Source organism: Endocarpon pusillum, assembly GCF_000464535.1.
Source record: "Endocarpon pusillum Z07020 unplaced genomic scaffold scaffold300, whole genome shotgun sequence".
Lineage (NCBI taxonomy): Eukaryota > Fungi > Ascomycota > Eurotiomycetes > Verrucariales > Verrucariaceae > Endocarpon > Endocarpon pusillum.
The window spans coordinates 79974-101534 of record NW_006916276.1 but is presented as its reverse complement, the minus strand read 5'-3'; the positions used below and the strand labels follow the sequence as shown (position 1 = coordinate 101534).

General features: G+C 49.2%; 5 protein-coding genes across 5 annotated transcripts; 4 read left to right on the top strand and 1 right to left on the bottom strand.

Moving 5' to 3' along the window:
* Window positions 1–526: 526 nt before the first annotated feature.
* On the bottom strand, window positions 527–2638 carry EPUS_07464 (uncharacterized protein; the record flags this gene model as incomplete). The annotated part of the gene is made up of 1 exon (XM_007804188.1): window positions 527–2638. The coding sequence occupies one exon, from the start codon at window positions 2636–2638 to the stop codon at window positions 527–529; it is 2112 nt and encodes a 703-aa protein (XP_007802379.1).
* A 2025-nt stretch (window positions 2639–4663) lies between these two features.
* Window positions 4664–8572, top strand: EPUS_07463 (uncharacterized protein; the record flags this gene model as incomplete). Its single annotated transcript, XM_007804187.1, has 1 exon — window positions 4664–8572. One exon carries the CDS (start codon window positions 4664–4666, stop codon window positions 8570–8572), a length of 3909 nt encoding a protein of 1302 aa, XP_007802378.1.
* A 1854-nt stretch (window positions 8573–10426) lies between these two features.
* Window positions 10427–12196, top strand: EPUS_07462 (uncharacterized protein; the record flags this gene model as incomplete). The annotated part of the gene is made up of 2 exons (XM_007804186.1): window positions 10427–10570; window positions 10619–12196. The coding sequence occupies 2 exons, from the start codon at window positions 10427–10429 to the stop codon at window positions 12194–12196; spliced, it is 1722 nt and encodes a 573-aa protein (XP_007802377.1).
* Window positions 12197–13830: 1634 nt separating this feature from the next.
* EPUS_07461 (uncharacterized protein) lies at window positions 13831–14424 on the top strand (the record flags this gene model as incomplete). The annotated part of the gene is made up of 2 exons (XM_007804185.1): window positions 13831–14174; window positions 14232–14424. The coding sequence occupies 2 exons, from the start codon at window positions 13831–13833 to the stop codon at window positions 14422–14424; spliced, it is 537 nt and encodes a 178-aa protein (XP_007802376.1).
* A 564-nt stretch (window positions 14425–14988) lies between these two features.
* On the top strand, window positions 14989–20818 carry EPUS_07460 (uncharacterized protein; the record flags this gene model as incomplete). The annotated part of the gene is made up of 3 exons (XM_007804184.1): window positions 14989–15002; window positions 15059–15076; window positions 15139–20818. The coding sequence occupies 3 exons, from the start codon at window positions 14989–14991 to the stop codon at window positions 20816–20818; spliced, it is 5712 nt and encodes a 1903-aa protein (XP_007802375.1).
* Window positions 20819–21561: the final 743 nt, after the last annotated feature.

The following is a 21561-nucleotide window of genomic DNA, read 5'->3' as shown; positions in this document are numbered from 1 at the left end:
CTCTCTCTCTCTCTCTCGGAAACGAAAACTGGCTTTCCCCATCGCCCCTGCATGGCATGTGGAGAGATCATGAATGTCACCAGTCCAACCCGCCACGCGGTGATAATACTTAATAAACAGAATTCTAGCACCTCTAAACGACCTTGAGCAATTATAACGGATTCATCCCGACTCAACGATGCAGCTCGGCGGCAAAAGTCAACCCAAATTCCTCTTCGGAGGCTCCACCCCCATCAGATGCCTGACAAAAAAGTCCCGCTGCCTCCTAACCGCAAAGTCACGATCCGAACCCACACCGTGCCCAGCACCCGGCACGAAAAGGAGATCATAATCTTTCTTTGCGTCATTCAACGCATTCACCACCTGCATCGTCGCCGCTGGATCGACGTTCGAGTCCAACTCACCGACGATCAGCATCAACGCGCCTCTCAAGCGCCCCGCATGCGCGACATTCGACGAGTCCGCGTAGGCCTGATCGACCGGCCACCCCATCCACGCCTCGTTCCACCAAAGCTTATCCATGCGGTTATCGTGGCATCCACAGTCCGCGGCGGCGGCTTTGTAGAAGTCGCCGTGCCAGAGAAGGGCGCCGAGGGCGCTTTGGCCGCCCGAGATCCATCCACGGTCGGGACTGGGAGGCGGCAGCGGTGATCCAGGCGATGCGGTCCGGTAGGCCGGCGTCTTTGAGGTTCTTGTGGCAGTGGTTGTGGAAGGCCTTGGAGCGCCAGTTCGTGCCCATGCCGTCGACTTGAACGACAATGAAGCCTAGTTCGGCGAGTTCGTGCTGGCTCGTGAGGGTGGAGAAGGATTTGGGGACGAAGAAACCCTGGGGCCCAGCGTAGATCTGCTCGATGATGGGGTATCTCTTGTTGGGGTCGAACTGGGAGGGTGGGATGATGATGCCGTGGATCATCGTTTTGCCGTCTCGGCCGGGGGCTGAGAAACGTTCCGTAGGTGCCCATCCTGCCTGGATCAGGTTGTCGAAATTGTTCTCCTCGAGTGCGACAACCTGCTCTCCAGTCTCGGCATTCCTCAATACGCTCTTGGGAGCCAGATCTACTCTGGACCATGTATCAATTAAATACTTGCGATCAGGACCCCATGTCCAGGTGTGTGTCCCGTCACCACTGGTCAGCAGCGTAAAGTCAGAACCGTCAAAATTGACCCTCGCAAGCTGCGCATAGTACGGACCTTGGCACTCCACTGCGCCAAACGCTTTGAGCCATATCTGTCTCTTCTCTTCATCAACCGACTCCACTGAACGCACGTTCCATTCTCCTCGCGTAATCTGATTCTTCATATTCGTTGTCTGCAAGTCAAATAGGTAGAGGTGATTCCAACCATCTCGTTCACTAGCCCAGATCATTTCATTGGAATCCCTGATTTCATGATGGTATTCCTTCTGCGAGTAATCGACAAATGTTGTGCTACTGTCTTCAATTACGCTTCGCACTTGGCCTTGCGTGTTCAGCCCAACGATTCGAAGAACCTGGTGACCTCGTTGGTTGTATAAGAAGCGGTATTCTTGGCCATCGGCGCTCCATCCCATGTCGTAAATGCTGTGTGGATTCTGGAAGAGCGCGTCATCAGTTGTCACTTCCTTCTTCTCGGTCAAATCAAACATCCTTGGCCGATCGACTCGGACGTTGTCTCCAGGTTTCAAATACTGGAACTGCTTTAAGCGAGGTTGGATTTGATCTTTCGGGCTGGATTCCACTGCGTAAACCGTACTGGTTTGCTCCGGTGTGTACTGGTATGCGACTGCAAATTGGCTATTCGGTGAATGGTAGATCGTGTGGTCAAAGGGGTTGCCTTCCGTCCCGTTGATAGAGAGCTGGGTTTCTTGACCATCTGCATCACGGACCCATACATTATACTCTTTCACCAGCGCTTGCGGCTTGTCGGAACTTTCGGGCCGCTGTGAAAGTGCTGGGCTAGAAGACTTTTCGATTGCTTTCGCGACGGATGGCTTTTCTTCTTCTATAATGGCAACTGCGTCAAGATCTTGTGCCATGAAATTTGCAATTAGTTGACCGTTGTCTGAGTATGACGCCCGCCAGACATGGCCCGAATATGTTTGCATTCTGTTCGATTTCCCTGCTTCGACTGTCGCATACCGCTGCGGGTTGCCATCATAATCGATCCAGAACAGAGCTACTGATTCCTTTGTTCGATTGATAAATGTTATGAAGGTACTCTTATCGCTCGAATCCGATGGCTGCTCGCTAGATAGAGGTGTAAGTGAGTCTTCTTTGATCTCTCCGTTATATTCGGCCAGAGTCTCGTTGTCGCGGAATTCCCAAATCTTCTCTCCTATACGGAACTTGACAGATTTTCCATCTCTACTGGTATCAATAGAGGTAAATAGGAGTGAATCTGCATTTGCTTCTATGCCGACATCACGGAGGGATGTTGCCAGCCGTTCATGGTCGAATGAAGGCTGACGCAGACTTTGCTCTGGGTCTACCGTGACGAAAGAAGACTGATCGGCTCCGAAATCTCTCCGGTACCAAAAGGCATTGCCACTCCCTATCCACCTTGGAGAGATTGATGTTTCTATGTAAGCATTCTGAATCCGATCTGCAAGGCTAGCTGACCGCTCGAAGTCCGGTGTCACATCCTGATTCGGGGAAGACATCTTCATGAGAAATTAATAAAAAGAGGATACTTGTGTAACTAAAGAAAACTGTAGAGTGAGTAGGCACCTCCTTCGAAACAGGCGGCAAATAAAAAGTTGCTGCAGGATAATCTGTAGAAATATATAGTTTCGGTCAGACAGACACGGGCTATATATACCTGCTAGTTTCAGCTCGGCTTTCATCAAAAGAGATGGCAGTCTAATTCCCGCGGTCTGAGAAGCGAGTTTGGGCGCATGCCTCTTGTTTTCCAAGCCAATGAAAAGGGTGTCGTATCGGAGGGTAATGGCTGCCACCAGGGCAAAGATACTACAACTTTTAGCCAGCCATTTGCCTGCAGGGCACGAGATGTTAGAAGGTAATGATATGGCTTCGTGAGACGAAGTGATGTGTCCAGCCAGCAGAGGTCTTGTTTCTCAGCTGTACGTATTTGAGCTCCACGACAAGGAATGATTATGCGGATAATCGGACATAATATTATTTTTGGTTGCCTCAGTTCTCAGCCGTACTTTTGTGGCTTGGACGATGACTAAGTTCTGAAGCATGATGCGTCTAATTTTGGTCGATAGGTCGTAGTGTGCTGATGTTGGAAATGATCTCGCAGATGAGTGTCACGTAAATGTCTTTCGGCCTAAGAATTTGGGCATAACTTAGAAGCAACGCAATTTTCGGCGTGACCAGCGGGCTTCCTGGACTTGGAACAAAGCAAACTCGTCTCCATAAGAATGCCACAACTCGAGCGAGGTCACATTAGATAGGAGTGCGAATGTGCTGAGCTCTGCAGCTACGTCCTCATGCCCACAAAAGCTTGAGTATCAGGACAATGTTGCGTAACGTAAGGGATCCTCAAACACAACACATCCCCAAACGCAACGTTATCAACCAATTACATCTAGCATTTTTCTGTCATCCACAACGAGATCCCAAAGAGCTCAAATTCCACAGACATCGAAAAATCATATAGACTTTCTTATCCATCTGTGTCATGCGCCTATCATGCACCGCATGGCAGGGCTAGCATAGACTGCCAAGATAGTTAGTAGAGTAGATGCCTTTCGGCGCCCTCAGGGCATGTTAGAAGATACAACTACTTTCACTACACTGATTCTGTCTTTTGTTCGTCTTTTAGGCGTCTCTTTTGCGTCAGGCTGCGACCGTCTGACAATCTGTTTTATGTTTTCATCATTAATGCTGATAGAGCTGACAATCAGATAGAAGCTGTAGGTTTCCAACTGGAATCCGGGTTTCAGCTAAATTTTCGGGGTATATCCGGGTAAAGGTGTTACATATGGGGAACTGTTGCGGCTGAGGGTAACTTAGATTTCGTTAAGTACTAAGTACTATTCACCCTGAAAGATACCGGCACAGTGATGGCCGCAGATGTGGACCAATCCATACCTGACTGCCGAGATTGCTCATGCTGTCCGCTGTCTGAAGACATCTTCATCGTTAACAGGATAAGAATTCGACCATTTCATCGTTGCCGCCTCTTAACTCCCAGACCAAGTAGATGTGATGACACAAGCGACCCCTTTGGGATGCCCTCATCCCATCGAGAGCTTATTCGGTGCCGCGTCCCGGAAAGTGCGTTCCTTCCGTACTTGTCGGCGGCACGAGTACGGAAGTGATCGAACGTAGTTGAAGCACTGCTGGCAATTATAGCCGAGTCTGGGGCCAGAAACTGGCCCCCAAAAGAAATGCGACTAATTTATCGCAGCCAAGAAGAGACCGGAGGGACCCAGAGATGTGCCTGGTTAGGGGACAGAGCTTGGTCCGGAGGTCCTGAAACCAGGCTGAGAGTCCCGTCCCGTCTGCAATAGCCTTAAGCGTCAGGCGAATACGAGGTGGATGTTACTGTGCATAATCATTTGAGGTGGTTTGAATTTGATGGCTCAAGCCCGGCTTCTAGCCTTACAGAAGGTACTGTACGTGTGATATTGCTTTCACCCAAGAACATCGAATTCACTGTAACGTCACTACTTACCCTTCCGGCCGACTAAGCGGTTCTGTGGGACGCCGTCGACAGCATGGTCGGGGCCCGCCATCAGTTATCCCGAGATGAGAAGCACGGTTTATTCGTGCTCCATCCAGAAGAGGAGGATACCCACGCAGACGTTGATATCATAGCTGTTCACGGTCTTGGCGGCGATGCATTCGAGACGTGGACGGACGCAGGCTACAAGCTGTGGCTACGGGACTTTATCCCCTCTTTCTTACCCAAAGCCCGCATCATAACATTTGGGTACGACTCGAAATGGGCCTTTAGCCGTAGTATTGCTGGCATCGATGACTTTGCTTTGGATCTATTGAACAGGCTACGAATGAAGAGGTGGTCCATAGACGCCATGCAGAGACCGGTTGTATTCGTCTGCCATAGCCTTGGCGGCATTGTGGTCAAAAAAGCCCTCATCATTGCCAAAGAACAACGATATTACTCAAATATCCTAGACAAAAGCCGCGGCATCATCTTCTTCGGGACGCCTCATCGTGGCTCAAGAGTGGCGAGTTGGGCGACTATTATGTCGAATTTCATTAACACCTGCAGTTTTCATAAGCCCATGAGGACCCAACTATTCAACGTGCTCTCTCAGAACTCTGCTGTCCTGGCCGATATCTCTACAAGCTTTAAGTCCTTGACTTTGGACCTACCAATCGTCACTTTCTACGAAACGGAGATTATGAACCCGCTCAATGGTCTTGTTGTGGAGAGGGAATCCGCCTTGTTGGGTATCAACAACGAGCGGCTGGTTCCAATGGCTGCTGATCATCGGAACATTGTTAGGTTTAACGATCCCCACAGCCAGAAATTCGAGCCTGTTCGACACGCCCTGCTAGAGATGATTCAAGGCCATCCCGAAGACGTAGAACAATTTGAACTCGCTTATTCCTACCTTACGGAGGAGTTTAACGTGACAAACTACCTCCTCCAGTATTCTTCAGTACAACAGCAATCTCCAGGGACTTGCGAATGGATCACAGCCCAGACTAGCTTTAAACTGTGGTTGCAACCGGGTGCCTCGGGGATCTTGTGGCTACGAGGGACTCCAGGGGTAGGGAAAACAATCCTTATGAAATATCTCATTAGTACAGTCATTCCTTCTCGCAGAATACTGTCTCACACCGGTCCTTCATCCAATTCGAGAGAAGTACGAGATGATATTCTGGCGTATTTCTTTTGCAACGAGCAAGATACGAGTCGCCAATCGATGTTCAGCCTTCTCAAAACCGTGATACATCAATTGTTACAAATTGAGCCGGATTTGACGCACGCTCTCATCGCTAGGCGAATCTTTACCTCTAAGAGCAAGACCTACGACTTTTTGGAGGACCCAAACATGCTATGGGGGGCACTTCACGATCTCATCATTGCCTCTAAGATGAAGACAGTTTATTTCGTCTTTGACGCTCTTGACGAGATGGACCCCAGGCATCTAGAAAAGTTCACAGAGAATCTCTGTGTTCTCATTGACACTGTCACCCCTCACATCCAGCCGCGACGGTTACGGATTCTCATTGCTAGTCGCCCATCGGCGATCATCGATGAGCAGCTTGACTGTCCATCCATTGCTGTTAGGAGCGAGCGAGACGTCAAGCATTTTGTTGAAAAGAACGTGCAGGAATTCATGCAAGAGCACATGCTTGACCAAGATATTGCACGCAAGATTGTTGACACTATATGTAAGAAAGCTGGAACGATGTTCCTATGGGCTAAGCTTGTTTGGAACCAATTTTCTCAAGATCAAGGACCATGGTCAACACAGAAGGTTGAGGCTGGCTTAAAAGCTCTCCGGATTCTACCCTCTCGCCTTGACTCATTATACGAGAGCATCCTGGCTCGATTTGAAGGCGCAACCCTAAGTCTTTTGATCAGGGTATTCTCATGGCTACTTGTGACAACTCGTCCTTTGAACACGGCAGAGTTAGAGATTGCAGTCCGGCTGGAAGCGAAGACTCTCGGCCTTGATGTCAATGAGTTCCCAGGAAAAATGCATTTTGCTTCAATCTGTCCAAATTTGATTCACGTCGATGCGACGGACCACGTTCATTTCGTTCATCAATCATTCTGTGACTTTCTGCTTAGCCCTTCCACCAGCGACCGTTACCGTATCACTCTTCTCAATGCACATCGGAGTGCAGCTCTGACCTGTCTAAGCACATTTACTCTGTATAATCTCGAGGCGGGGAAAATCCGGGACAGAATATCTGAACATGGATTGAAACGTCCAAACGCCCTGGAAGAATGCGAGCTACTCTTTTATGCAGCAAAGAATTGGCCTCATCATGCTAATTTAGCAGGTGAAGCTCCGACTATATGGACCATGTACAAACAACTTTATGAAAGCAGAGATAGCTTTGGACTTTGGATACTTCTTTACCTTTATGATGACAGCCACCACAAAAGCTCACTCCTACTATACGCAGACTCTTTGCTTCCTCTTCCGCTTCACGTTGCAGTCGCCATCGACAATAAATACCTTACTGAATGTGTGCTTCTGTGTGGTTGTGATATCAATGAGAAGGACCATAGCGGCTATTTTCAGGGCGGTCCTTCTTCTGGCGGAGGTACAGTTCTACATGTTAGCGGCATCAGCACGGAAATGGTCAAATTCCTCATACTGAAAGGGGCTGATATCAGCCTATCCAATGATATCGGTCGTACACCATTGCTGACAGCTGTCGATGCAAAGAATGAAGAACTTTGTCGCATCCTAATGCAGAATGATAATCCAGAGGCAGATTCTAGCTTCCTCAAAAAAACTGGTGGAGCAGCATTGCTTGCAGCCATCGACAACCAAGACTCAGCAATTGCAGGGTTGTTCCTTGCAGATGAACGAATCGACCTCGCTGGTGAGAACACCTTGAGAGAAGAGCGCAGTACTCAAGGCATATACCTTGTGACTCCCCTTGAGTATGCCTGCCTCCGTGGTATACCGTCAATGGCACGGCTGTTGCTGAGCAGTGAACGAATGATCGAAGCCCAAGCACGGAAGGAGCTTAGGTACCCCAAGGCGAACCCTACGAGTATTCTCTTCCTTGCCGTCCTCCAAGGTTGGGAAGAGCTGTCTGTTGAAATAATGGATCTATTCCCGACAGCCCTTGAGCAGGATCGAGACAAAGATAGGCGTACGGTTCTGCACCATGCGGTAATCGAGCATTGGCATGAAGTTCTGGAAAGATGTATCGCAAGGATGAAGACTGGCAAATTGAACATGATGGACAAAAATGGTCGCACTGCCCTGCACCACGCCGCGTCGAATCGAAATTGGTATGCTGTGGCAAGGCTGTTGGAAGTTGGTGCCCAGCCCGGTGTGCCAGACCACAGTGGTAAGACTCCCGCACATGTTGCTGCTGAGATTGGCTCAGAGCGTGTCCTGAGACTCATGCTGGAACGAAAATCAGTTCGCCCTAGTGAGCTAGACAATGAAAAGAGGACGGTTCTTCACTACGCGGCAACCTGGGACCTGATTAATGTCTGCGAGCTGCTAATATCCTCGAACGAAGTCGACCTTGCTGCCAAAGATCGCCATGGTCGGAGCGCAGCTCACCTGGCCGCACTTTTCGGTTGCCCCAATGTCCTTGGACTTCTTCTTGGTACGGGTAAAATCGATATCAACACGAAAGACTACTGCGGCAACAGTCTATTGCACTGCGCTGTCGAAGGCAGAAGCATTACTTGCGTAGAGGAGCTGCTCTGGAGAGAAAGTCTAGATATAAATGCCTTGAACCGCCGTGGGAAAGCCCCACTAGACATGATCTACTCAGACCCGGATCCGGAACGCCGCAGGATAATGCGCGAGCATCTCGAGGGTGCTGGGGCGCGTCCAGGGCTCTGGAGGCCTGGGCGACGACCATACGTCAGTGGACGGGCCGAGGAAGTCTGGGAAAGAGAGCACCGTCCCGGCTGGGAGATTGTCCCATATCTCGGCCAGAATTAGAAGAACATACAAGGATCCGGAGAACACGATGCCAATATCAACCTGTAGCTGAGCTTTTTCCGATCCTTTTAATACAGACTCTATTTTGGAGGATTCTCTAGTCAAATATACTTTTTACATGTAAAACTTCGTCTACTTGATCTTTCATGTCTAGACTGCTAAAACAGAAAACCAAACTCAAATCAAGGTCAATGGACCTATAGCTACTGAATGATATAGGTTTTCTGTCATTTTGTTTGATTTTCTGGAGATTTAGGATGAATAGCCGGAGCATCAGCAACTTCTCCGAAGCATGCGCCAAGCTTCTGCAGCACTTTTACAACTTGAATGGGCAATATTACAGTACTCTAAGCACACATCAATAGCTCTTTTGGCATTACGTAAGGAGGGCCTCTCCCCCCAAGATCTGGCTTTGTAGTTATTTCGCGTTAAGTCGAGTAATTTTTCTCGTTGTGCGACCTGTTCGAGGCCGAGTTTTGCAAGCGATAGCTGCAAAGCCATCGATCGTCACACCCCGGTCATTTTCAAGGTCGTAGAGTCCTCCATTTTCCTCTTCGAAATGTTCATGCAGAGGAGGAAAAACAGGCTGTTAGCAACTAACTCTTAACTCAATTTAGATGGCCGATCCATCCCTCTACTCCTTTACTTCTCCATTGGAAGGCTGGGAAGGACTAGATCCTCTGCCTGAGTACAGAAGCCGTTCGCTATCTAATCAAGTCAACTGATCATGGCAGCGCGAGAAATGATGATGGGAAATCCTATCGCAACATTTACCATGGAGTGCAGAGCAAAAGCTACAGCCAATTCACTGACGGTATCACCAACGGGCAAAGAGGAGGATTTGATGTTCATATCTACTACTATCAAGTAAGCTGCTTCATGATCGGAAGAGTCCTATTCTCCAACTTGCCTCAGAAAAATGCCATTCAAATTGCTTTCGCCAAAGCATTATGGGAACGCGTACGCCGTGAATGTAAGTATAGTAATGATTGTGCAATTTTCCCATTGACAGCACAAGTTCCTGAGCTTCGCATATACCAACTATTCGATCAGCCGATAGGCCCCCACCCCATCGCCATGTTCGAGGTCAATCTCTTCACCCCAGCACAGTTTGGAGCTTTTGTTCCATGGTTGGTCATCAATAGAGGACCGCTGAGTGCTCTTGTGCATCCGAATACTGATAATCAAGGAGAGGATGAGAGAAATCACACACAGCGGGCTACATGGCTTGGGGAAAGGATACCGCTAGATTTGAGTGTGTTCAAGAAATCCGGACAGCAGCCACAAAAATCGTAAATAGAGCTCAGGGCAGTATGTTGATGTGTTATTGTGATGTGTGCAACTTTTTTGATGGCCCTTTCCTGTGTTGCACAAAAACCATATCATTGCAGCGAAATACTCCAAATTCGGAAACCTTGATGACGCTCCACCCCCCATTACTGTTGTCAGACATTGCAATTCGGTATCTGCTACTTACTCAACTTCTGTGCCGACCGCGACCTCAAGGTAAGCTTGATGTTCCATTCGCGATTCCATCTGGCGGTTTCAGCTGGGGATAAAGTTTTCTACGCTGCTTCTTCACATATCTTTCCGAGGAGCATGCCCGCTCAGTTGTGAATGCCAAATGGTTCAGCAACAGTGGTGGGTTCCCTGAGTCGCTCCGACTCACCTTCCCGCCATGGATCAAGGAAGGCACCCGCGTGGACAACACGCCATTGCTCCTTCCATACTCTGTCTTTTGCCTACGGTCCATCCTCCATGATGCCCTGTTTCAAACGAAAATTTCCATCTGCGGTTCATATCTGTTTCGTGATCCAGGCTGGGGTCCTTTGTGAAGTATCCTGTTGCGCTGATATGTCTGCCCCCGACAGATCGGTGGCTTTCAGCCCACAGTGGCTAAGAGACGAGGCGAATCGGCTTGCGCAGAGTGCCTCGCCCAATCAGCAAGATTTGACAATAAAGTTGATGACCCCGTTGATGAGTGATAGCGAACGCAATGTGAGTTATGTTCAAAATAAAACTCAATCTCATTCTTGACATAGCCAGAATTCACCTTCGCCGCCCAGCAAGGGCCTAACTGGACCTCTGGATCCTCTATTCGACAATATGGCATACTTGAATGATTCGGACCAAAATGACCGTCCAAAAACGCCACAGAAGCCTCAATCTGGGAAGAATTCTGCCTTCGCTACGCCAACTCGTCGCCATCGAACCGCAAATACTATTTCACCTTTGCCTCACGCTTCTGGTCATCGCTCTACCCCTTCATCGACCAGACCTCGCCTTTCGGCACAGCAAGAAGCAGCGTTATCCTCTCCAGAAGCTTCTCAGCAAGGACGGCTGACCTTAGACCATGGCGAACCTCTACCACCATTCCGAGTATCTCACACTGCTTCCCCACGAACTGCTAGTAAAAAGAAATCGCCCATACCATATGTACCCACATCGAAGACGGACCGATCTTCATTCTTACAACGAAGGCGTAGCCCGTCACCCCTGCTAAGTGATTACTCTCAGTCACCCGAAGTACGTTCTGCAGGCATTGCTACTCACCTAGAAGAGGAGGATGTGTACAATGAGAATGATGAAGAGATACATGGTCTGAGTGAAGCCAAGGCAGTCTACTTGGACCGAAAGCTACCGGATTTTGTGGTACGAAAGCCGAGCGACAGCTTAAAGCGGAAGGTTCTGTTTAGACCACGTAGAAAGCAGCACGGTGACTCCTTAGTCAGCGGTGAGCTGTCGTTCGAATACTGGGACGAAGAACAGAAACAGGGATTCTGGACTTTGATTGATGACGAGGGCTTTAAGTGGATCGTCAAATACTTCTTTGATTGTCAAGCATACCGAGCCTGGATGGGTGTGGACTCTGGCTATGACAAGAACGGACTTGCATTCACCATCAGACGTAAGCAGGGCTTCCAGAAGCTTCCAAGTCAGAGCACTGTGGTTGGAGACAGTGAGGAGTCAGAGAATGAGACAGCTGACACCGGAAGAACATTTCGCAAGCGGAATATCGATCAAGTCCGACCATACTCTACAGAACTGATGAATTACAAGCGGAGCAAGGATGGGAAGAAAACGAAAAACTTCAAGAGGGAGTATACATATGATGCTGAATCTTCTGCAGAAAAGCCTTCGACAAAAGCACCACCTCACCGGAGCAACAAAAACGCATCTAGAACACCACCAGCATCTCGCCACACTTCTACACACAGCAAAGCCCCATCTAGTTCCCGACTTTCTGGGGATAGCATTGAAAGGAAAATTTCCCATCCATCTACACGAGAGTCTGTGTCAGATGAAAAGATACAGGCCAATACTACGTTGTATATCTTCACCAATGACGATGACCCCCCTGCTACAGTTTATCTCAAGTCATGCAGCAACGTGGAATCGTTCTTCTCAATCATGCCGCTGGTTGCAGGTGTAGATGAGCATGATATCCGTCAGATCACAGTCCGATTTGATTGGTTACCAGAGTCGACGCCCAACACCATCAGGATGATACCTGCGCTCTCTGACAGCTACGACAAAATGATGGAGGAGATTCGGGAGGCGCCAGGGTGGATGGAAGGAGGTGATGGAAAAGCCAGTGTCATTGTGAATGTGGTGCTCAAGTGACGAGGTACAAGGTCGACCTTCGATCAGGAGAATTGTTCAAGTCTGGTGTCAAGATGCTGAGCAATAGATTCATGAGCTTTCACGTTGCTGCTATTGTGAGCATGATGAAACGAAGGCAAGCAGGCTGGTAAAACAAGGACAGATATGCTTGAGGCTACTCGCATAAGCACTGAATCGATTTTACTCTGAAATTCTGAACTGCACCAAAAGTTTGCTCAACTGTCCACTTCATCCTTATTCTCAAGCTGACGTAGTTGGCTATCCAATGATGCCTAAGATCACAGAACGTCTTATCTGCTTGCAGATAGACTGAAAGGGACTACTCACAATAGCACATTTACTCATCGACAGGCCCCAATCAATAATGTGTCCAGAGTCCATCCCTGGCGGCTGGTATGAGATTCAGAGCACAGCCAGGACTCCATGCATTAGGTCACGCGAGGGGCTCAAGGAGAACCTGAAACGTGTGAGATATGCCCATTCCAGGATGAGTTGTTGAAGCATAATAGACGCAGTATTAAAAATTTCGTTGTGCGTGATCTGTATGAAAATAGGTTAGGTACTTGATATTAGAGACACGCCTGCCCGCTTATGCTTGAAGAACAAATGGTAACTCCACTCCTCAGTGGAAGGGGTAGTACAGAGTATCATGACAATATTATGATAGGAGAAGGGTTGGTTGGGAGGACGGAAAAGAGAAGTATACCAGTAGCGATGGGAATCGATTCAACAGCTCTTTCGAAACAGTTTTAGTACGATCAGATGACAGAATATCGATCGCTCAGGTTGAACAACGAAATGGATTTGGGATAGAGGGTTTCTGATGGAAAAGGAATGGTGGCGCATAGCATAGGAGGTTGCGCGATTACCTGAGCAGGAAGTACTCCCTCTTACTTATTGGCGGCTGGGTTGAGACAGGCATACTTCTCCCCATCTTTCTGGTGGGCGTGATGGGATTTTCTGGACCAGGAAAGAGGGATGGGGAAGCGACTTGGATTTCGATTGCTGGTTTGAGTGTGATGCATGGTCACAAGGGGTTTTCGAAACATGTAGGACTAAGGTTAAGTTAGTAGTTTGGATATTGGAGTTCGTGGAGGGCGGCATAATGCGATTTCAAACCTAAAGCGATTTAAAGAAAGGACAGTGTTTGTAACAGACAGCTGAGAAGATCAGGTCTAAGTATCGATAGGAGCTTGTGGGCGATGGAATCGTGAACACACGGATGGCAATATGGGAACTAGCCTTTTCTATGCTGCAGGATGAGGAAAGAGGCTGGATGCAGCTGACAGCAGGGTTACAAAGAGGGCATTGTGGTCCTAGGTACGTAGCCTCAAATGAATCATATCCAAAAAGTTTTGTTCTAGAAGCACTAGCATCCGATGTGAGTATGCTAGCGGTTAGCGCTGAGAGAGGCCGCCTATAGTCCTCCTAACACTTTTACTCTTTCGTGTTGTCGTGGAATCACAGGTCTATCATGAGCGATTACTAGAAAGTCTCTCTGGGTCAATTAGAAGGCGGCGATCAAGAAAAAGGACGCGTGGTGGAGATATTCAAGGAGTTCTCAGCCGATCTCTTCGACTTGATACTGCCGCTCCATCCTGATGATTGCTCTCGTGGTTCTTGCCCTGGAAACTATGGCAGGATGGCCACAGTCACGGATGTTGCAAGGTATTGTTGAAGATGTAGTTGCCCGATTCAGGAGGCCAACAATACTTTGCCAGACTTATGGAAGGGAAAAGGCCAAGGTGCACATGGGACATGCTAGAATCTGCTATGTTGTGCCAAAGAAGCTGCTCTATGAGAAGTCCAGTTATTTCCGATCTGTCTTCACAGGCGGCTTTGAAGAAGCCAATGCTAGCGGACCTGAACTTCCCCATATCGAGGCCGAAACCTTCGAGCCCGTTGTGAAATGGATGATGTCTGGGATAATCGAAGTGCCAAAAAAAAGACTTGGTGATGTGTGCTCCTCTATCGACGAGTGAGTCAACGTGCTTCCCGTCGTTCGAATACACCTCGCAGCTCAGTTCCTGAACAGCGACGAGCAAGGGGAAGCTGCAGCGGGAGTCTTTCGCCAAGCGCTCGTGGTTGAGGAATGGATGGACTCTCATACAGAGACAGAGAGCTATCTGGCCACGGTTTGGGTGACCTGCATAATTTTGCCTATGTCAAACAATAACAAGTCACTCATCAGTGTTCAATGCACAAGCTTACAGAACGAAATCGACTAGACTGAGAGGAATATACACTGATATGTGCAACGTCATTAGTATGTTGAAGTGCCAAAATGCCAGATGCGAAGAGGTGGTATGCTCAGAGTCTGTGAACAGTTGATGTGCCTCAGCTGTCAGTTGGGTGGTGCTACATGCCACGGGAGCTAGTGGTTGGGCTACGCCAAAGGAGGCCTAGCGTTGTGATCTGCCAGGGCCATCTTTCAGCCTGCGAGTGGAGATAAAAAGCCTGCAGCGCGACCTCGAAAATCGCCAAAAGCCCTGCTTTTCTCCGACCCTCCCCTCTGAACCAGAACCAGAACAGAGCCAGAGCCCGACACCGCACACATACACTTTCCTTCTTCCACTCTGCCACGCACCTTCTGCAGCGCCAAGTACTTGCTTGCTTCCCTGTGCATTGGTACCTGCGACATGGCACATTCCATGGATTTCTGATGCATCACGATTCATGCCAAACATAACTAATTCTTTCTTCCATCTCAATTCCATCTTAGTCTTTGATCGTCTTCTCCAGCGTTCTAGCGAGCATTTCTGCATTTAGGCAACAACTGTGGCAGTAACAGAATGGCATCTTCTCGGTCAGTCTAGACTCAATCTGGCTAGAACCACCTAGCTCAGCGCTAACCTCTGCCAGGCTCGACCGATTGGTCACGTGAGTAATCTCCGCTAACCATGCCAAGCCGATGTGCTCAGCTGACTGGGGCATCGTTCCAGGCTTTTGGAAAAGGGCAGCACTCCACTTATCCGCAATACAGCTGCCCAACAGCTTGCAGACATTCAAAAACAACACCCGGACGAGTTGTTTAACCTTCTTGGTCGGGTACTTCCATATCTCAAAGCACATTCCTGGGACACCAGAACAGCTGCTGCCAAAGCCATTGGCGGTATTGTGTCCCATGTGGAGCAGTTCGACCCTAATGCAGATGACGCAGATCCCAAGCTCGACAGAAATGGATGCAATGACGAAATGGAAGTCAAGGTTGAAGCTCCTACCCCGGACAGCTATGAGCTACTACAGCTGGATACGCTGGATGTTAGCTCCATCCTGCAGTACGGTAAGAAACTATTAGGTAGTGCCGGTAAGGAGTATGAATACTCGCTGGCCGGTCTTGATGCCGCCCAGAGGTTAGCGTATCAGAAGCAAAGTCTGACCTCTCGACTCGGTCTTGGCGGCGAGTATATCGAGGACGATCTGGTCAATGCAAACGACTTTGCAGCAAACTCTCAACATAAATTACCCTCTACTCCAGGGCTTCCCAGGGTCGATACATCTTTCAAAGGACGCCAAGCAAGTATTTCGTCTAACAATGCATATTCTGCCATGTCTCCCATGGAGAGTACTCCACAGACTGCCACATGGGATGAGTCAGGCCTTAGCAAACGCCAGTTGAACCAGCTGAAACGGAAAAGCAAGAGTATGGCTAAGACCGGAGGGAACAAGATGCGTGTGGTCGACTTGTCTGTCCGGAAAGCATCCGAAGCTGGTCAGACGCCAATATCCGCCGCCCCCTACCCTGTCAAGCTCGGGTCTGAAGACGATACGAATGGAGACAAGAATCCCGACTATTTTTCAATCAAGAGGGAGAATGAAGATGATGAGTCGAAAGTCGTCTCCGAGTTCAAGGGCGAGGTGGCACCGGAAAAGCCTATGATCCAGACAGACGCTGAAGAGCAGGGGCTTGAATGGCCCTTTGAGCGAATGTGCGAGTTTCTGACGGTCGACCTCTTTGATCCACACTGGGAGCTTCGTCATGGTGCAGCAATGGGTCTTCGGGAAGTCATTCGTGTCCACGGCGCGGGCGCCGGGCGCAAGTTTGGAAGATCGAGAACAGGAAATGATGAATTAAATCGCAAGTGGCTAGACGATTTAGCCTGCCGACTCTTATGTGTATTGATGCTTGATCGGTTCGGGGACTACGTCTCTGACACAGTCGTTGCACCAATCCGAGAAACAGTTGGGCAAACTCTGGGTGCTCTACTCTCGCAACTCCCAGAAGTAACGGCGCTGTCAGTATACACCTTTCTCAAGCGGATGATCACGCAGAACGACCTTGGCATCAAACATCCTATATGGGAAGTCTGTCATGGAGGCATGATCGGGCTGAAGTATTTTGTGGCTGTGCGCCGAGATCTGCTTCTGTGCCATGATAGAATCATTGACGGTGTGGTTGATTCTGTTATGAAGGGTCTAGCCCATCACGATGACGACGTTCGCTCTGTCAGCGCCGCAACCCTGATTCCGATAGCAGAAGAACTCGTTCAGTTGAATTCCGAGTCACTCAGTAATCTCATCCACGTGGTTTGGGACTGCTTATCCGATTTACAAGATGACTTGAGCGCCAGCACAGGAGCTGTCATGGACTTACTAGCCAGACTCTGCACTTTCCCGGAAGTCCTTCAGGCTATGAAATCGAACGCGCTTCACGATCCTGACAGCTCTTTTGCGATGCTTGTTCCTCGGTTGTATCCATTCTTCCGACATACTATCACAACGGTCCGATCGGCAGTTCTTCGAGCACTTCTAACCTTCCTCGCACTGGAGGGGGAAGGTGTTACTTCCTGGGTGGGCGGTAAAGTGGCTCGCCTCGTCTTTCAAAATATCGTTGTAGAGCGTGACGAAGGTGTGCTCCGGCTCTCTTTGCAAGTCTGGACCGAGCTCTTGCGTCAAATGAACTCTAAGGGTTTGGTATACTTCCGTGATGACCTTGAGAGCCATCTTCCGCCCATGATCACAATTGCGATGCACCCTATAGGACTGGCACGAAGTCCAATACCTATGGATCTGAGTTTGTTCATCAAGCCCTCTGGCGTGCCTTTCGCTTCGCATAACTTGGCTCCTGCTCGACAGTATTCTAGCGCCCACTCCTCGACCGGAGGGAAGCGAAAATCGGAAAAGAAAGACGACACGACAGCCTCAGCGCACAACGTCGATGGGCATATGCTGCATGGCGAAGTGGAATTGGTAGGTCTTGATACGCTGATCAGGTCAAGAATTTATGCTGCTCGAGCCCTTGGTCTCTTTTCCTTCTACTGGCATCAAAATCAGTTCCAGGAGCAGTGGACGGGCATTGCCTCCTATCTGACATCAAGGCGCGCGACAACACAGTTCGTGGCTGCTATGGTGATCGAAGAATATGCGAGCCACTCGGAATCAAAGACCGTTCCTCCTTCAGTACTGTCTTCTAAGCTGCTCTCTGTGTTGGAGAATGATCGACCGCTATGGTACACCGATATTGCCTCTGTTCTGCAAGCTGCTCGTGGCCAGTGTCATGCAATGCTTGACGCTTTCAAGAGCCATGCCCATGTGCCGTCTGCGAAGCTTCCCAATATTCCGCCAGTCTGCCAAGGCGATGTTGATGCTGGTCCCAACGCCTTTTCCCTTGCAGATGCAGAGCGAATTGTGAGTGATGACTTTGACCGCTTGATGAAGCTCTTGACGCCAGCTCAGCGTGTCACTGGTGTGCAATTCTTGGCTGATGCTCGAGAAAATGCAAGGATTGCTGTGAATGAAGCCAAAAGCATCAAGGAGCTTCGCGAGATGCGAATCCGAGCTGCTGCCGCCAGCGCTCTGGTTGCGTTAAGAGAAATTCCCAAGAAGCCGAGCCTGGTGATCAAGAACATCATGGACAGCGTCAAGCTTGAAGAGAATTTTGAGATTCAACAAAGGTCGTCGGTGGCCATTGCATCACTGATAGACTTCTACAACGCTGCTGGGAAACGAGGGCCTGTGGAGAAGATTATTGGTAATCTGGTCAAATTCTGCTGCGTCGACACCTCGGAAACTCCCGAATTTCATCCCAATGCTCAATTAGAACAAGCCATCTTATCACTACGAAAGGAAGAAGACCGCAAAGACCATCCCGATGCCGCCATGTTCGAAAGAGAGGCGAAAGAAGCCAGGATTATGCGGAGAGGCTCTAAGCGAGCGCTGGAGAATCTAGCTCACAAGTATGGAGCTAGCCTCTTCGACAGAATACCAAACCTTCGCTCGCTGATCGAGACTACTATAAGAAACGGGCTGGTAGGAGAACTACCGAACGACATAATGGATCCTGAGAGCCAGACCGGACAGGACATAGTTGATGGGCTGTCAACACTTCGAGCTCTAGCACCAACGCTGGATCGTGGTTTGCACACCTGGCTGGTAGATCTACTACCTTTAGTCGCCAATGGTCTTCGCAATAAGCTTTCTGTCATTCGGTACTCGGCCGCGAAATGTTTTGCAACATTATGCAGCGTGATTACTGTCGAGGGCATGACAACGCTGGTAGAAAATGTGCTTCCAGGTATCAGCAACGCCGTCGATGTCCACCACCGGCAAGGTGCTGTTGAGTGCATTTATCATCTGATGCACGTGATGGAGGAAGGTATCCTGCCTTACGTGATATTCTTGGTTGTGCCAGTTCTTGGACGGATGAGTGACTCCAACGACGACGTTCGTCTCTTAGCCACTACTTCTTTTGCTACTCTTGTCAAGTTAGTACCCCTTGAAGCTGGTATACCAGATCCACCGGGTCTTTCCGAAGAACTTCTCCAGGGTCGCGACCGAGAACGCAAGTTTATGGCGCAAATGCTGGACCCGAAAAAGGTGGAAGCGTTCGAAATGCCTGTTTCGATACAGGCCGAACTACGATCATACCAGCAAGATGGTGTGAATTGGCTTGCCTTCCTCAATCGATATCATCTACATGGAATCCTGTGCGATGACATGGGTCTTGGCAAAACTTTGCAAACGATCTGCGTTGTGGCCAGTGATCATCATATGCGTGCTGAAGAGTACGCAAAGACAGGCGCGCCGGATTCGAGGCCACTACCCTCTCTCATCATTTGTCCACCAACATTGTCTGGCCACTGGCAGCAGGAAATCAAACAGTATGCCCCGTTCTTGTCCTGCGTGGCCTACGTTGGCCCTCCTTCCGAGAGAAATCGTCGCAGGGACCAGCTCACAGGGGCAGACATTGTTATCACGTCTTATGATATTTGCCGTAACGATAACGAAGTCTTCATGCCCATCAATTGGAACTATTGTGTTCTGGATGAGGGTCACCTGATCAAGAATCCGAAAGCTAAGAGTACCCTGGCGGTGAAAAAGCTTCTAAGCAACCACCGCTTGATCCTCTCCGGGACGCCGATTCAAAACAATGTTCTCGAGCTGTGGTCTCTTTTCGATTTCCTGATGCCAGGCTTTTTAGGAACCGAGAAGGTCTTTTTGGATCGTTTTGCTAAACCTATTGCAGCAAGCCGCAATGCCAAATCATCGTCCAAGGAACAAGAGGCCGGTGCACTTGCAATTGAGGCTCTACACAAGCAAGTATTGCCATTTTTACTGCGCCGCTTGAAAGAAGAAGTGCTCAATGACTTACCACCAAAGATCCTACAAAACTATTACTGCGACCTTAGCGACCTACAGAAGCGGCTCTTTGATGACTTCTTCAAGAAGGAACGGAAGGTGGTTGAGTCGAGTGTAGGGTCAGGCGACAAAGAAGCCAAGCAACACATTTTCCAAGCCCTTCAGTATATGCGCAAGCTCTGCAATTCCCCGTCCCTGGTGGTCAAAGAAGGTCACAAACAGTACGATGCGATTCAGAAGCAATTGGCTAGCTCCCATTCCAGCCTTCGCGACATTGCACACGCACCCAAATTGACGGCTCTTCGTGATCTTCTCATCGACTGCGGCATTGGTGTGACCGAGGATGCAGGCAACATCTCTGCAAACAATTACGTTTCCCAGCATCGTGCCCTCATATTCTGTCAGATGAAGGAGATGCTGGACATAGTGCAAAACGACGTGTTGCGTAAATTACTCCCAGGTGTGCAATTCCTTCGTCTGGATGGAAGTGTTGAGGCCACGAAACGACAGAACATTGTGAACCAGTTCAACACAGATCCCAGTTACGACTGTTTGCTGCTGACCACTAGTGTTGGAGGACTTGGCTTGAACCTGACCGGTGCCGACACCGTCATCTTTGTTGAACACGATTGGAATCCTCAGAAAGATATCCAAGCCATGGATCGTGCTCATAGAATCGGTCAGAAGAAAGTTGTCAACGTTTACCGGCTGATCACCCGAGGCACGCTGGAAGAAAAAATCATGGGTCTTCAACGTTTCAAGATCGACGTTGCCTCTACAGTTGTCAATCAACAAAATGCCGGTCTTGGAACGATGGAAACCGACCAGATTCTGGATTTGTTCAACCTGGGAGAAACGGCAGATGGAAAAGCGGACCAAGGCGGAATGATCGAAGGCAATGAAGAAGACATGGTGGATATCGAAGGCAACGTTAAAGAGAAAGGCAAGAAGGGTTGGCTGGATGACCTGGGAGAGCTGTCCGACGAAAGGCAGTATCAAGAAGACTTCAATTTGGATAGCTTTATGCAAAATTTGCAGAAATGAGCTGATTCTTGCCCACTGGGGCTTCGGAAGCAAGCTTTGGAAAGGCAGGACACCAGCTTTACGTAGTACAACCGATATATTCTTCGATAGCAGCCATAAGAGCATCAATACAGACAGAAGCAAGAGCAGTTTTTCAATCACTGACAGTACTAGTAATTCCTGAAACAAGGGCATGGTCACTAAGTATGATCACGTAGCAAAATCGAGGACCCAAAGCCAAGTGGTGTATAATGATTCCACAGCTGCAGACATACCTCATGGCCTCATCCTGCAAGTCACACGGATTTTTCTATCTTGCTGCACAGCACATGTCCACTTCCCAATCTTTGGGCTTAATGTCTCCTCCTCACTGTCTCAGGACGGATGCTGAAACTGCAGCTTTCAGTAATCATCCTACCATTTCCCCATCCAAGCTCCGCTTCTCTCTCTAAAAGGCCGCTGCGCAACTCTTCCGCCCTGGAAGTCCTCCTTAGATGGATAGTCGCCTTGGGGACACCGTCTACCTTTCACGAATAGTCCGTCCTTGTTGTCACGAAGCTTTCTCTCCCAGACTCTTCCTCTTAATTTCCCTTTGGCTTCTTCTCAGACTCGTCTTCTCATTCTCCCTCTACCTTCGGCTCCGGCTCCGACTCTGTTTCCGGAAATGATTCTGGCTGCGAGTCTGGTTCCGACTCGGACTCTTCGGCTACATTCGACTCTACAGGGCAGCGCGTCCGCCGGCTTTTCTCAGCAGGTCCACCGAA